The sequence below is a fragment of the Uloborus diversus genome, chromosome 4, assembly GCF_026930045.1.
Source record: "Uloborus diversus isolate 005 chromosome 4, Udiv.v.3.1, whole genome shotgun sequence".
Classification (NCBI taxonomy): domain Eukaryota; kingdom Metazoa; phylum Arthropoda; class Arachnida; order Araneae; family Uloboridae; genus Uloborus; species Uloborus diversus.
Genome location: NC_072734.1, coordinates 24,986,937 through 25,003,802, shown reverse-complemented (window position 1 = coordinate 25,003,802; position 16,866 = coordinate 24,986,937). Strand labels below are relative to the sequence as shown.

The following is a 16,866-nucleotide window of genomic DNA, read 5'->3' as shown; positions in this document are numbered from 1 at the left end:
TAGCCTCTGGCGTTGAACCTTTATAATGACTTGATTAGAAAATATTCTCATCATTTTGCCAGCTTGTCAATATTTGCGTTTTTATGGTGCGGTGCTATGTTTAATTGTTATTTTGGGAGAAAATTATATGGGTTTTGATTTTTCAATGCTGACAAGGATGATTAACTTTAAATAAACTCTTTTAATTACAGTTTTTTTTTTTCTTTAGATGTCTACATTTTGAAAAATGCAATCTTTTAACATCCGATATGAGAATCATATTTTGTTCTTTTTTCAAGCTAACTTCGCTTTATTAGGATTCAAATAAGTGAAAAGTCTCTTTATTTCTGTTAGAACTCTCATTTCAAGTTTTTAAAGCAAAATTCCATTTTCTGTTATGAGTCAAAAATTAAAATTCTAAATAGATGGTTGATTTTATTTTATTTTTTGGGTCAACTGTGTCCACATATATTAATGATATGTTTATCATAGGACTCTAAAATGCAATTTTAAAATAATTTTATCAAAAATATTTCTTTTACAAGCCGTTTTTATACTTTTGATGCCTTCACTTTGAGAATTGCGATCTCTTTGCATCCGCTATGGGAATCCGATTTTTCGAATTTTTAATGATTATTACGCATTGTTAAGAGGTAAACAATTGAAATATCTTTTTATTTTTGTTAAAATCACGGAGTTTATAAGTTTTAAACGAAATTCTGGCCTTTTTAAGAGTGTCTTGGGTCAAAAAGGTGAATGCTGAACCCTATTCTGAATTTTATTTTATTTATTTATACTTTTGTTACAATTATTTTAAGTACTGTACAGAAATATATCTAGTATAATTTAACATAATGCAGAATGGTAGATAAATATTGATACTTGCAAGAGCGATGCTCCCCCCCCCCCCCCCCGCCAAATATCTGAAAAAAAATCCAGAATGATTTTCTCGACGTAGAAGAGGAAAACACTCAACTTTAAGTTTAATTGATGCAGTTTGTGCCACCTCTAAATTCTAAAATTTCGTTTTAACAAAAAAAATTTTTTTTTTTTTTTGCGAAATTTTTTGATTTTTCACAAAATTATTTGATTTTTCACAAAAAACGGACCCTGTGAAAAAACCTGGACAGATCCCTGCTAAAGGTTGCTACGAAACTCATAAGGGATCTGGGGTTGAGGGCTGTGTAGATAGGTCATTGTTCCGTTCTGGAGTTCTTAAATTCCCTCAAATTTATTTCAAATCTAAGTTGTAACCAGCAACACTGTAAAATCAGTATCAAGTTATCTCTTCTGTCTGTTGATTATCATTCCTAGTCTTTTTAGCTTCAGTAAAAATCATTCAAGTTAAGTAGATTGATTTTTTACTTTTCTCTTGATTACACTGTCAAAACGAAACCCCCCTAATGTTGCAAATCAAGTTAATTGCTGAAGAATGAAGATGTATGAAGGCGCAAAAATGTAACTTCTGTTATTATTTTATCTTTCAACTTTCATTTAATCCAATGCTCGTATAAATTAGAAATTGGGTTTTACACACGAAAATTAGCTTTAATTTTAGTGTTTTAGGAGATTTGTACAATAAAATAAGATCGTTTCTATGTATAATTGACTTTTGATTAAGAGAAAAAAATTCAGGATTCTTTAACTTTCATCAAAACTGTTCACATTCACAGATAAAAGAAGATCAGTGCAGATAGATTACTCTACTACTTCTATCTAAGGATAGATCAAACTCTGGTTTTGAAGGGGGAAATTCTAGTTTTCACGTTTCTCTACAACACCATAAATATCGTAAGATTCCACAAGAGTTCAATAAGATCCTGTTTAATATTTATAATTAGTTATACATTTCATTTTTAAAAAACATATTGAATTGAAAGGGAATACATTTAACCACAGGACACTCTCTGCTGACTAAATGAAGCAGTTATGATGCCAGAAAACAAAAGCATTCAAGCCCATCATTAATGCGATCAGGGGCTCAATTATCACAGCCCCCACCCCCTGGCTTTGAAAAATTAATGTTTTTACAAATAAATGGACATTGTTTTTGCAGGGTTCATACTCAATTTCAGAAATAAAATGAAGGAGTTTTGAAGGAGTAAAATGAGATTTTGAAGGAGGGTCATTCCACGTCAAATCAACACAATTTTTGACAAAATTTTACCTCACCCTCTCAGATTTTGATGAAATTTGGTACAGAGATAGTGTTAATGTAGACATAATAAAATATAATTTTTTTTTTTTTGAAAAATATTAAACAGTTTTGAAGATGGGCTTACAATGGGTTCATGTTGAAAAAAATATCTGAATAAAACGCTGCTGAATCTACATCACAATTACACCGTATAATATAGCATGGTTTCAGTACCAGAAAATATTTATTAAAGGGATGAAACTAATTCGGTTTTACTTGCTAGTTAAATGCAAAGCAGCTGATTCTAAGAGTTTTTGCAGTCCATTTAACTGTATTTTTTTTTATTTATTTACTTGTCAGGTTCTTCATTTTGATACTCAATGTAAAGTACACCAAGAAACAGCAAAAACCACATCCATTTTCATGTAAGTTGGTTAATCTTCCTATTTCAGGAATATCACTCCACCCCGACCTTCCCTAAATGGCAGGGCTGCCTGTTAAAGCATACTTGAACTGGTAAATGTGGGTAAAAGTTTGTCAGTCACATAACCTCAAATTTTAAATCTATCATTACTCCATTTTTTAAAATAAATTAATGTAAGAAATTTAGACAATAAATATTTTGGTTTAAGTAATTTTTATGCTTTTAAAATTTTTTAAATATAAACCTTATGAAATGTAATGAAAATAATTTTGAGGCATGCTTGCTTATTATTTAAAAATATATATATACAACTGATTAAAACCAAGTTATCAATTATTTGAATGGTTAACTTGCTAGATTTTAAAAAAAGGGGTGGGGGGAGTGTGTGAGCTATTTGGTAGTCATTAAGATGACCTCACATAGTTGAGAAAGAAAGATGAAAAAAGTAATAAATTTAGTTACCAGATCTCCATAAGGTTTCATTAGGCATAACCAAACAAGAAGGAATAGAGCTTTGTTTATATTCAGCTACATCTGGCATATTAGTCCAGGATCTGAAGGGGGTTGAGCATGCATGGAAAGGCTGACGCAATATTATTTCTGATTATTGTTACAGGCACGATGGTGATTATGAAACCGCATGTCGTCGCCCCCCTGGGTGGTCGACAACCCTGGGGGAGGGGGGAAAGCAGTGGGGGAGCCGTTTTCAAAAACACTCATAACTCGCGAACTATTTGAGATAAAACATTGAAAAAAGTGGCAATCGACGCAACAAAACAAGGGCTTCATAAAAGCTAAATATGATTATGGACCTATCTTTGTTGGTTTCCTGAGTAAAATTCCATTTTTCGCAAACAAGCAAAATTTTTGAATAAAATGCGCAAAACAAACTTTTTTTGACTAAAATAAATTCCAAATCAAAATTGTTTGATTTTTCTTTCAAATAAAGTCCAAAATATCATTATTCAGTTTGTTAAAATCATTTAAGTACTGTTTATGCGTTGAAAAACAAAATGACAGTAGCAAGCTCGAACACGATTTGCATTATAGTTCAGGATCTGAAGGGGTATTTTGAGCATGCATATAAGACCTGACGCAAAATTATTTCTGATTAATGTCACAGGCACTATAGTGATTATGAAACCACATGTCTTCGCCTCCCTGGGTGGTCGACAACCCCCGGGGGAGGGGGGAAAGCAGTGGGGGAAGCCGTTTGCTAAAACACTCATAACTCGCGAACTATTTGAAATAAAACACTGAAAAAAGTGGCCAAAGATGCAACATAACAAGGGCTTGAAAAACCTAAACATGTTTATGGTCCTATCTTTGTTGGTTTTTAATTAAAATTCCTTTTTTAGCAGCCATGCAAAAATTTTGAATAAAATACGAAAAGCTTTTTTTTTTTTGAAAGATAAGTTCTTTTTTTAAATTATTTAGCCGTTCAGGGAATCAATAAAACCTGAAACTTCATTATTCAGTTTGTTTAAAACTACTTAATTACTACCAACGTGAGCGTTAAAAAGCGAAATAGAAAATGCAAGCACTTGTCTAAGTTAGCGCATTGAATAAAACGGCAGTATGCTAAGGAGAAAAAAAATAGCCTTATTATTCTTATGACGAACTATTCATTCTTCAGTTTACAAACTTATTCTAATTGCAAAGTATTCAACTATGGCTTTAATTTTGTTATATACTGCTTTAAATTTGAGAAGAACTAGGGAACCAGGCCCAGAGTAGTTTTAATTCAAATATAATTTTAATTTATTTCTATTAATTTGTGTTTTCAATTTGCACAAAAGAATATTGCGGGTATTGTTTTGCGGATATTGCTTTTTATAATTTACTCAACAAAGAACAATGATACAAGAAATAATATGTACTAAATAAATATAAAAAATGAGAAGCTTGAGCTTTTATGAAAACGAATATAAATATAAAATTATACACTAGAGTTCTAAAAAAACTAATTAAATAAAATTAGTAAAATAATGCATAATAAAAAATAATTGTAGAACATCAATATGCATACATAAAGCATTAATATATCAGAAATTTTGAAAGCTGGATCATACTCTTTTTTTTTTTGTTGACTTGTAATTGTTCTATTGAATCATTCTCTTCCGAGTATTTTGTAATTTATGGGTTTTTGCTTTAGCCTTAAAAGCACAGTATTTACAGCAAGATGAATTATTAATAAAAAAAATTACAAGATTATTTACAGTTCTTGCCTGCACAGGGTGGAATTAAACTCTCTGGTAACATTGGCTGCATCATAAGGTGTGGGGCTTTATTGTTTTATTTTCATTCAAGTGAAACCCAAACTTGGTTACATCTAAAGGCACTGCTAAGGTACAGGGGAATTGATTCAATAGTAGAGTTGAGCAATACTTCTTAGCACGTGTTGGGAAGAATTGCAGGAGCATGGTAAAGAGCTGGAATTATATTTATTTCTGATGGAAATGACAAGAAATTATTGTGCGTGTGTGTAATGTACTTTCCGGAACTTCTGGTTTTCAAGTTATGAAAACGACAGTGAGATGTACCAATCGTGTTTAAGGTCCACTCTTGTAGTTTGACTATTGGAGAAAAATTTTTATTGTTTTTTATTTGGAGACCTGCAAAATCTTTGCTGCATTTGAAAGTAGTGTTTGGGACATTATAGACCAGAGTCATTCCATCGATAACTTGAACTTTGTTCTTAAAATAGGGTGTTTCTTCCAGAGTTTTGCTGCCAGAAGTATCATTTTCAATTACATTCATGAAATCGGACCGCGCGCTTTGCTTCAGTGAACCATTCTGATGAACCTAACTTAGCATTGGGCTTATTGTATGGGAATAATTTTTAGATGTACTAACATCACTTTTGAGCTAACGTTTCCAGGGTTAAATGTTTTCTTCGTTTTCTTTTGCTGTTTGCAGTCGCTAATGAAGACATTGCCATTGAAGGACTTCTCTGGATAAGAGACTATTCACATTTTCTTTAATGTTCCACTGAAATTTAGATGCGGTTTATGTGGAAATAGCCTCGCTCATTATGTTTCATAACTCAGGTGTAAAATCTGCAAAAGGGTTATCCTGATCATTTATCCCTTCCGTAATTACTTCGTACTTGCAAACTTGAATGTTTTAATTTTTTAAAAAGTGCCATTGTGACCCATACTAAGCAGCTACAATGCGTTAAAGGTTAAGTAATTACTTAACTGGGACATTGTTTTGATAATATTACGAAATAAAACCGCCAAAACAGGAGAGCCACAAAATTTACTTTGGTTTAGTCGAGTCTTCAATGTACATTCCTCTAACTTGTTTTTTTTTTCCTTTTGTGAATTACCTCAAATGCTTTTTGAGCTTGCTTTTATTTCACTTTTCAAAGCTTTGATAATATTTAAGTAATTTTAAACTAACTGGATAATGATATTTCAGATTTTATTGGTTCCTTAAACAGTTAAATAATTTAATAATTTGAAAAAAAAATGCGTATTTTATTCAAATTTTTTGCTTGTTTGCGAAAAATAGAATTTTACTCAGAAATTAACAAAGATGTGATCATAGTCATATTTAGCTTTTATGGAGCCCTTGTTTTGTTGCGTCGAGTGCCACTTTTTTCAGTGTTTTATTTCAAATAGTTCGCGAGTTATGAGTGTTTTAGCAAACGGTTTCCCCCCTCCCCCGGGGTTGTCGACCATCCAGGGGGGCGAAGACATGTGGTTTCATAATCACTATAGTGCCTGTGACATTAATCAGGAATAATTTTGCGTCACGTCTTCATGCATGCTCAAAATACCCCTTCAGATCCTGAACTATAATGCAAATCATGTTCGAGCTTGCTACTGCCATTTTGTTTTTCAACGCGTTAACAGTACTTAAATGATTTTAACAAACTGAATAATGATATTTTGGACTTTATTTGAAAGAAAAATCAAACAATTTTGATTTGAAATTTATTTTAGTCAAAAAAAGTTTTTTTTGCGCATTTTATTCAAAAATTTTGCTTGTTTGCGAAAAATGGAATTTTATTCAGAAACCAACAAAGATTGGTCCATAATCATATTTTAGCTTTTATGAAACCTTTGTTTTGTTGCGTCGATTGCCACTTTTTTCAGTGTTTTATCTCAAATAGTTCGCGCGTTATGACTGTTTTAGCAAACGGTTGCCCCCACTGCATTCCCCCCTCCCCCGGGGTTGTCGACCACCCAGGGGGAGGACGACATGTGGTTTCATAATCACCATCGTGCCTGTAACAATAATCAGAAATAATATTGCGTCAGCCTTTCCATGCATGCTCAACCCCCTTCAGATCCCGGTCTATATGTAGGTCTGACATATGGGCTTCATTATAATATGCATGTCTGGATAGATTTTGTATATCACCACAGTTCCTAGTTTTAAGCTCAGTGTCAATTCTGATCAGCCCCAAGTCAGATGTGTGTTTTATTGGAGTGTGTTAAAGAGATAGGGAATATATTGAGTTTTTGTTGACTGCAGTATTATAGTGAATACAAGGAAATTTTAGTTTAAAATTCCTATTATTTTAAAATTCTTATTATTTTGTACATATACCAAATTTAATGTATTTAGTAATCACAAAAGTTGTTTAAGTATTAAGTTTTTGTAAATACAGTGAAACCTGTGTAAGTTGACCACTCGCGGTGCAGTACTTTGGCAGTCAACTTAGACAGGTGGTCAACTTATAAAGGGCGATAATGTTTATTTTATTTTTTGTCATTTCTTGCACCACGTTTTTTTTTTTTTTTTGAGGAATTCACTCTTACTCTTTCTGTTCAACTGCACTTTCATTATTTAACATTATTGAAAGCGAAACAATAATTAAAAATACTATTCTAATACTTTTGCCATTTTCTTCTTGTTTTTAACTATATTAGACACTGTAGTTTTAGAAATTCCATATATGCCAGTTAATTTTCTCTGGCTTTCTCCATTTTCAATTACTTTTAATACTTCATACCTTTTATTTAATCTCAAGTTCCACTAACTTTCTTTTTGAAGCCTTTTTATGTAAAACTTATAGCACAAATAGCAACAAGCTCGACTCTCCCATTTCATAAAGGCAAAATTTAAATGTCCTATCTCTTAATCCCTTGCACCAGAAACATGTAACTTTACTCATTATTCATTAGCAGGCCCGGATCTGCGTACCCGCAGGGCGTGGGGCCCGCGTCCTTAAAGGAGCTAACGGCCCTAGAAATTGAAAAAATAGAGAAAAAAAAAACCAGCACTAAGGCTTATTCGCTTTACAAATAGACACTGCTGACCACTAGGGAGGGGTCCAACATATTTTGTTGCAGGGAGACCCAAAATGTATAGATCCGGGCCTGCTCTTTTTAGCACAATTCCTGTGTTGCCACAACATATTGCAACTGAAAGAAAAAGACTTCGAACTTTTCTACTGACACCTATTTTCATTGAACAGAGTAAAAAAGCTATCTCAAATAGAACAACAAATGAAAAACAAGTTTGGAGAATAAAGAGCAGCATAAGCTTTATGCTGCTGTTTAGTTATTAAATTGCTAGTATGTCATCAAAGCATTAAAAACATTCTTTGAAAGCTATCAAAAAAAAAAAAATTATTATTATAATAAATAAATAAATAATAAAATAAAATAATATGCTGAAGAAAGTTTTAAAAAATAAACCAAGTGGTCAACTTACAAAGGGTGTTTTACAATACTCCAGACCAAATTTGGCGTACATTAGTGGTCAAGATAGACAGGTGGTCATGATAGAGAGGTGGTCAAGTTACAGAGGTTTTCCTTCATTATATAAGGCTAATTCCGTTCATAGGGCTAATTCCGTTCCTGACAAAAGCGGTCAACATAGACAGGTGGTCAACTTACAAGGGTGGTCAACTTTACAGGTTTTACTGTATAGGGTAAAATGTAAATATTATGTAAAATTTAAGATATGGCTGATCAAAGATACTTGACTGCACAGTGTTTCAATCCATTTAACAAGGATAATCACTGCGTTAGAGACAAAAAGAAATTACGTGAAGTTGCAGGCTGGATGACAGAATACTTAGTGGAGTTCCAGAAAATGCTAAAATTTGCCATACTTGCAGAAAAGAATTGTCTCTTTTAAGGAAAAATGAAGACTCAGGCCAGCATATTGAAGATAGTGGATGTTCTGAAAGTTGTGATCCAAATTTTGCCCCTAAGTCAGAAATTGTTGAAACCTTAAATGTGTCTTTACAAGAATTGGGAGAGTCTCCGATTGATAAAAGGAAATCAGAAAACGAAGGTTATTCAGCAAATAAGATGAACAAGATTAGTACTGCATTAAAATGCAAACTGTTTACTAATATTGCAACATCTTCTGAGAGTGAGTCTGAAACAGCTGAAGAAACACTTTTAAATAATTTGAAAACTAAATTCAAATTCTTCTTCTAATGTTAACAAATTGATGATACTTACCTGCCTGCCTGAGTCATGGAGTATATGAAAAATTATGCAGGAATTCAATGCTCCTAATTACATGGTAAGAAAATCAAAAAAACTCTTACAAGATAAAGGTATCCTGGCCAGCCCAAATCAAAAACCAGGGAAAAGTCTTCCTCCTAAAATTGCAGATAATATAAGAGCTTTCTATGAAAGTGATGAAATTAGTAGAATATTACCAGGAATGAAAGACTGTATATCTATTCGCACCGAAAATGGGGATAAAGTAAAAATATTCAAACGGTTGATTCTCTGTAATTTGATGGAGGCGTATAGATCTTATGAAGATAAATATCCCAACTTTAAGATAAGTTTCTCCAAATTTGCTGAACTAAGGCCGAAAAATTGTGTACTAGCTGGCCAGAGTGGAACTCACACGGTTTGTGTATGCACCACCCATCAAAACGTAAAGCTGATGATTGAGAATGCAAAACTTGATTTGTTAACTGATGGTAAGCTGAAGACTTATAAACATAGCATAGCTAAAGTTATATGTAATCCTGCATCGATAGAATGTTATTTGGGAAAATGGTCTTTTTGTCCTGGAACTAAAGAAATCAAAGAAATTGAAACTCTACAAGTTATTGAAGTATTCAAAACTTTCAAGTAAAGGTATGTTCTGGTAATAATTATATTTAAAATTAATACAAAATAAATTATTTGCTAGAAAAATAATTACAGTAGGCTTTATTAATTTTTTCCTTCTATTTCTGAGAGCTTAAAGCATGTTATCTAATACCTATTTTGTGCTATCACTGCTTTATTCAATGATTTATTTTATTATGAACCACTTATAAGCCCACTTTCAAATTCATTCAGACATTTTAGTCAGCACTGAATAAACATTTATAATAATTTATTCATTTTTTATGCATAAATATTTTATTAACACTAAAACCATGTTATATTATATGTTATAATTGTGTTGTAGATCCAATAGTTGTTTATTCAATGATTTTTTTAAACATGAACCCATTATAAGCCCATCTTGAAACTTCTACAGCCATTTGAGTAGTGTATAAGCATTTTTTAAAAAATTTTTGGAAAAAATTGAAGACGCGCATTTTGAGAAATTTAAATTTTAAAATTTAATTCAAATTTAACTAAAATATTTTTTTTTAGACCTAATCATGTTGCATATCATTGAAAAGGTCATTAAAAATGCTTTCAAATGAAACTTGTTTCAACTCTCTATCTTAATTAGAAAAGATTCCAGGTCATTTTGAAAATTGGTTCTTTCACGTTTTTGACCCCTTTTTGGTAGTTTTACAGCGCTGTATTTTCAAAACCGTTGCATATTTTTCAAAAAAAATTTTATATTTTATTATGTCTACAGAAAGACAAACTCTGTACCAAATTTCATCAAAACCTGAGAGGGTGAGGTCTGATCACTGTGTTGATTTGATACGGAATGACCCAGGAGTACTATTGGGCTGTCATCAGGGTTGGGTTTTTTGCCGACAAAAAGGTATTTTTTCCGGGACAGTGGAAAAAACCATGGCAAAAATGGAAAAAACCGGCAAAAATGGAAAAAACGGCAAAAACCTAATTGCAAATAAAGTAGCATTATATTGTTAATCTTGAAATAGTGACAATATAATATAAATAATGCACTTTAATATTTTAGTTATGTCTCTCTATGTTACTTCTAATTTATAAGGTGAAAAATAAATTAAAAACAAATGTTGGGATTGGAAAACTTAAGATTTTAAATGTTTGCTAAAATAATTTTTTCAGAATGAGCCAACTTTTATTTCTTTTATTTTATAGTTGCATCTTGATTAAGTATACTTTATACAGATATTTAGTATTCTGTAAAAAATACTATAATAAACAAGCTAATTACATTTTCATTGTAAGTTCATTATTTGTCTTAGATGTTTCTAACTGAAATTTTATGTTAATGTTTAAAAATTTAAAAGTAAAAATGCTCCATAAGTTTAAAAGTAAGTTAAACCTTAAATTTTTTTTAAACTATAAAAATAATTGAATTAAAATTTTATCAAAATCTTTCATGCTTTTACTTTTATATAAAAAGAAAAAAAACTGTCCGTAAGTTGTGAAAACAAAATCTATTTTTGCCACTTGGGCAAAAACTGGCAAAAACCTATTTTTGCCAGGCGGTAAAAACCGTGGTTTTTTCCATGGTTTTTTCCACCCCCGGCAAAAACTTGCCAACCCTGGCTGTCATTTAATGATGTTTCAGTTTTTTTTTCCAACATATTTGACCGCCTTCCCCCTTGTCACAAAGCGTCACACTTCACGTAAATCCTCCTCTTGTCAGCCTGTCATATTTTTTATAAACATATTGTTACAATAACTGTGACGTCACCCTCTCTCTTCCCCTTATCACAATTTCACGAACCCGTCTCCCCCGCAAGGAATGACATCCCTTGTGGATGACCCTTTTTACAATATCATATCTGTGATTTACTAAACAATGGTTTTTTTAACACACTCACTTAATATAGTACATCAAGGTATGTATTTATAAATATTTAAATAATTAGACAACCTGACTTTTGCTGCTGAGAGTGTGGTGGGAAGAAAAACAAAAATCATAAAACTTGAAAAAATAGCCAAGCACCGTTGGAGCATGTTTTACTTCATTTAGGAAACGTCTTAGTCATCTAATAATATTTTCACCTTCAACTTTTATGACTTCTATGATCATTATGTAAATCACATCTTTATGAAACAAATATACGAATTTACATTAAAATTGCCCTTATACAATCACCCTTGTGACGAAGTTGTCGATTGAAATATTTTAAGCTATTGTCATAGAAGAAGATTATGTAGTCTTGAACTAAGAAAGAGTTTTGAAGGAGTTAATACCAAAATGAAGGACTTTGAAGGGCGCTTCAAAAGAATTTCCTAAATGAAGCAGTATTGGAGGAGCTTTGAAGGAGCGTACGAACCCTGTTGTTGTTTTTCCCTGACTAAATTTACATTGAGCAGCCTGTGCTTGCAGCATTGTGAAAAATAAATGGCAGTACAAGACAATAAGAAGAGTTATATTTTCTGATGGAAATATAATTTATAGAGTCAAACTGTCTACCGTGAATTTCAAGGAGAATGGGTAGTAAAATTAGAAATGCAGAAGTTCTTTTTCAACAAAAAATCCTCTGATGATATGATTATGAAGATATAGGTTATTCCTAGATTCAGTGTGCTAAAACATATAAAAGAATTATTATTAATAAAAATTTAAGAATCATGACCAGGGTTGACCAATATATATTAGTCTAATATATCATGATACATATCACGATATATATCATATTAATTTTGAAAATATCATGATATTTTCAATATATATTTTCCAAACTACGATATAAGCAACACAAAAATTATATGTATTAATCGTACAAATTCTATTCATTTTTTTTTATTAAAAATAACCAAAAAAGTAGTTTTCTAAATTTATATTATCTATTGATATTTTATTAATGTAATATAATAACGTAACATTAATTATTTTACTTATATTCATAAAAATATTAGTAATTTAACGATTGTATTATCATAAAAAATGATCAATTAAAAATTTAAAGTTGGTCAGAAAAAAGGAAAATGTCTTATGACTGTGCACAGACTTGTGAGTATTTTTATTTCTAAATCATATAGTTTTGTAAAAAAAACTAAAAAAAGCTAATAATGCTAGCAAAAGAAAAATGGGTAAGACAGCTAATGTTTCAGTAACTCAATTATAATTCAGTTAAATTTTAATTAAAATAATAATTCTAAACTATGTATAAACATTAAGTATTATAATAAACAATTAGACTAATATAAGATATGGTTTTAAATCACTTGTTCTTGATTTAATCTTACATGATATTTTGTAATTTATACGATACTGTGATTTTTACAGGGTACATTCAGGTATGTAACCAGTTTAACAGAGTCAGGGACCGCGTTAAGCATTCGCCAATGTGCCAAATGCGATAAAATCGTACATTTGGCGAAAAAAATTCGAATTTGGCGAATTTATTGGCGAAGAGAAAATTCTCTAAAATATACACAAAAGAAAAAAATCTCCCTTCTGATGTCAATCTAGATAAAAAATTAGGTTCATTCACAAAATTCGGACCCCTAAAACAGCCTTTGCAAAATTCAACCCTTAAAAACGAACCTTTCACAAAACTCGACTAGTAATTACTGAAAGTTGTTTTATCCTCGGACCACTCCGAGCAGATTGAGGTGCACGAACGCGCGTTAGTATCGGATCGGAGCATTACCGTCCATCAGATCGGAGGAAGGATGACGTTTGCCTCTCGCTGAGTGGATAGAATGCGCAGCGTGGCTACCGAGTAGAAAGTGTTGGCGGATGCCTTGTTGAATCGTGCGTTTATTTCATTGTGTTCGATGTCTGAAACATCGGAGTAAGATAGGAATGCAGTCTTTACTTTATTAAAAGCTTTTATTTCTACTCTAAAATATTTTTAAGAATGATAAATATCACTTTATGTTATTTTTAGCCATTTTTCCTTTGAAAAATTACGTATGATTTCTGGAAAAACTACTTAATTTGCATTTTTTTTCTCACAAAATTCCTAAAAACGGACAAAAATTCCGGGATATACCCGTCCTTATCCTCAAAAAATTGTCAAAAATTAAGTTATACTTCACTCTCTGATTAAATATTTCTGCAGACAAAAATACATTAAAATGAGTAAAAGTTAGTCTTTGACTAAGACTTTTAAAACTTGGCTAACATTTTAAAAATTTGGCGAATTTACTGGCGAACAATTCGAAATCCTTAGCGCGATCCCTGAGAGTACATTATTATGATAATCAATATCCAATATCAGTTATATTTTATTTTTACAATATTAAATTATCACATTTCATAAGTGATTTTAAATATTCATATGTAAATACCATTTTAAGTACACACTTTTTTACAAAAAATGTGTATTTATATTTAAATAATGAAAGAAATATTTATTTTAAGTCAACCAATTAATATATTAATGTAAGAAAATAAACAAAAGTGATTTGAGGAGACAGTTTCTATTTAGAGAGTTTAGTTTGCGCTGATTAAAAATATCCAGTGTATATCAAAATATCAGATATTTTCGTACTCTGATCATGATACAACCTAAATTTTGCATATTATTGTCACAGCAGAGTCTCAAAAACTTGACACTTGGTAACCCAGCCGAATGCCAAACGCAGAAAACTCGATCACAACTCGGCCGGACGTAAACAATTTGAGCAAAAAACCTGCAACATGAAGCTCATTCGTAATAATCTGGCATATTAAACTGTCGTTTTCCCATCTACATTATGTAGAGTTTGAGACTTTACTGTAATTCTAATTTATTTTTTATAATTCTCAAACCCAATACATTTTCAAAATAATATCCTATAAATATACCTTAATAGCAACAATATAATGGGACTTTTTCTCCCTTGCTAAATACACATGCCCAAATTTTCCAGTTCCCAAAGGCCTCCCAATGTCAAAATCATCTATGGTAAATTTTTTCCTAGAAGAAAAAAGCATCATGTTAATTACAAAAATAGATTAACAATAAAAACACCAAAATAATGCATTAAAAAAAGCTGAAACATTCAGGTTTTTTTTTTTTTCAATATTGATTAGTAAACAAAATTCATTCTTGTTAAACCTTAATTGCTGATCTTAATTTAAAGAATTCTCAGTTAGTTGAAAATGTTGTATGAAACTAAGAATATTAAAACATATCCAAGTATAAAATGATAATATACATTTTATTCCGCATTCAATGCTGAAACTATACTTACAGCAGTCCAAGCTCCCACCACTAGATGCTCAAAGCTTAAGTGCTTGGCGCATTGGCTTAACTTTTCACGCAGGGCTGGGCAATGTAGAGATTTCTACTTGGTGACGCATTGACAACCTTACATTGCAATTTAGTGATGCATCTTTTTTTTTTACTTAGACTTGCTTGTTCAAATTTTACAAACATTATACAAATTGTATATCATGCCATGTAGGAATTAACAGATTCCAGCACCAGAATTAAATTATTTGTGTTATAAAGAACTGCTAAAAGCACAAGTTTTGAGATTACAATGAGCCTTTTTTTTTTTTGTTGCTGCAAAAGATGTAAGTAAATGGATGCAAAATCATGCATTCCATTCAAAAGGGGGTCCACACCGAGTGACATATAAAGAGGATTTCACCAGACTTAGATAAAATGAAAAACTTTCTGCAAACACAAATCTTAACTGCAAAATTTTCTGCAAATAATTATTTTGCCTAGCTCATCCTTGAATAAAGAATTAAATTTATATTCAAATATGAAAGAGGCCAAAAAAAAAAAAAGGGAAAAAAATGCCTAAAATCATTTTTTTTTTTTTTTTACAATTACCTATAGCTTGTGCTTATTTTTCACCAACTGAAGAAAACTGCCAAAACCATTATTTTTTTTCACATGTGCTTTAAAAGGCTTTTCGAGAAAGGCTTCAACAGAAATAAACTAGGATCTTTTTAAAAATTCCCTTTAAATTTTTTTTTTTAATTAACATTAGCAATTTGAAAAAAAAAAATTCTGCAGAGCCAAAAATTTTCTGTGAACGCTGTTCGCACGCTCGTCTATATTATGCAAGACTGGATTTCATATATTTATAAAAAATATTTAAATACTTTATTTTACATTTAAAAAAATATAAAAACTTTAATTCTGAAAATTTCCACCAGAATACCTTATATTTAACCTAACATATTTAACAAAAATAGAGTGCCCAATATTGCAGGGTGAAGGGGAGGTTATATATGGTATCTAGGGCAAATTTTATATTGAATTTGCAGCTCTGTCAAACTTATGTTACACTACAAAATTAAGAATGAGTTGTTTCTCAAAATTATATAAATTTCATACTTACATAAAACTTTTTTTTTTTTGAGGGGGGGTGGAGCTTGGTGACACTGCAAGTTACCGACCCATGTGACACCTATGCCATACAACACCAAAATTTATGTTTGCATTTTTTGCTCTTTGAATTTTGCTTTTTTTTTCCAGCAAGTGACTATATGATTATTACCAGTTCATCAAAATATGTTTTGTTCCTCAGTATTATGCATGTTGCAGACATGAAATTTGCAAAACTTCAATCAACCATAACTCAGCAAAATATTAAACAATATTAAAGTTTTTCTGTCACGAAACCAGTACATATTACTCTTCCGGCACAAAATCATATTTTAGCATTAAAATAAATTTAAACCCTTTTTAAAACAAAATTTCAGTGTTGCGGACATGACGCAGAAAACCTTGCTTTTGAATAAGTCTTTAAATACAAGCAAATTCTCTGAATTTTATAAATAAATTAGCAATTCCTTTGTGCCACAATTTTATTGTATATTTATCTAAAGGAAATTAAAAGCTTTTTTATGAAAATAAAAGGACGTGGCAGAGAATTAGCGTTTTACAAGCAGTCAAAAGAGACATTTGGTTAGTTTTATTTTTTATTGATTATCTTTATGTTAAAATTTTTATTTCTATCTATATATCTTAACTAGCAAAAATACCTGGCGTTGTCTGGCTCAGTAACAATTGTGAGAAACAATCGCTACTTTTATTCGTTTTCTGTTTTAACTGAAAGAACTCGAAAACCCCGCTTTGATGTGTTTCACTCATGAAAGTAAAATAGCAGTAAGAATAAAATCTGAAAAAGTATTCAGTTAGAAACGAAAACACGACATTCATGCAAAAAAATTTGAAGAATTTCCAAAACATGAAATTTCACTTGTTTATACAGATATATCAGTTTTTCTTTTTTTGAACATAGTCTAAAGCTGTTTCTATGTGGCTATTGAAACACAAACGGTTTTAAAAAATGTGGCCGCTCGTAATCCCACTATACTTGCTTCAGTT

At 31.0% G+C, this 16,866-nt stretch overlaps 1 protein-coding gene across 1 annotated transcript in view; it reads right to left on the bottom strand.

The window, feature by feature from the left end:
- Nucleotides 1–16,866, bottom strand: part of LOC129220389 (aurora kinase B-like) — a gene marked incomplete at its 3' end in the record, with an annotated part of 34,913 nt that overhangs the window by 10,970 nt on the left and 7,077 nt on the right. The window contains 1 exon segment of the mRNA XM_054854802.1: nucleotides 14,382–14,493. Within this exon segment, the coding sequence (XP_054710777.1) occupies nucleotides 14,382–14,493 (112 nt within the window).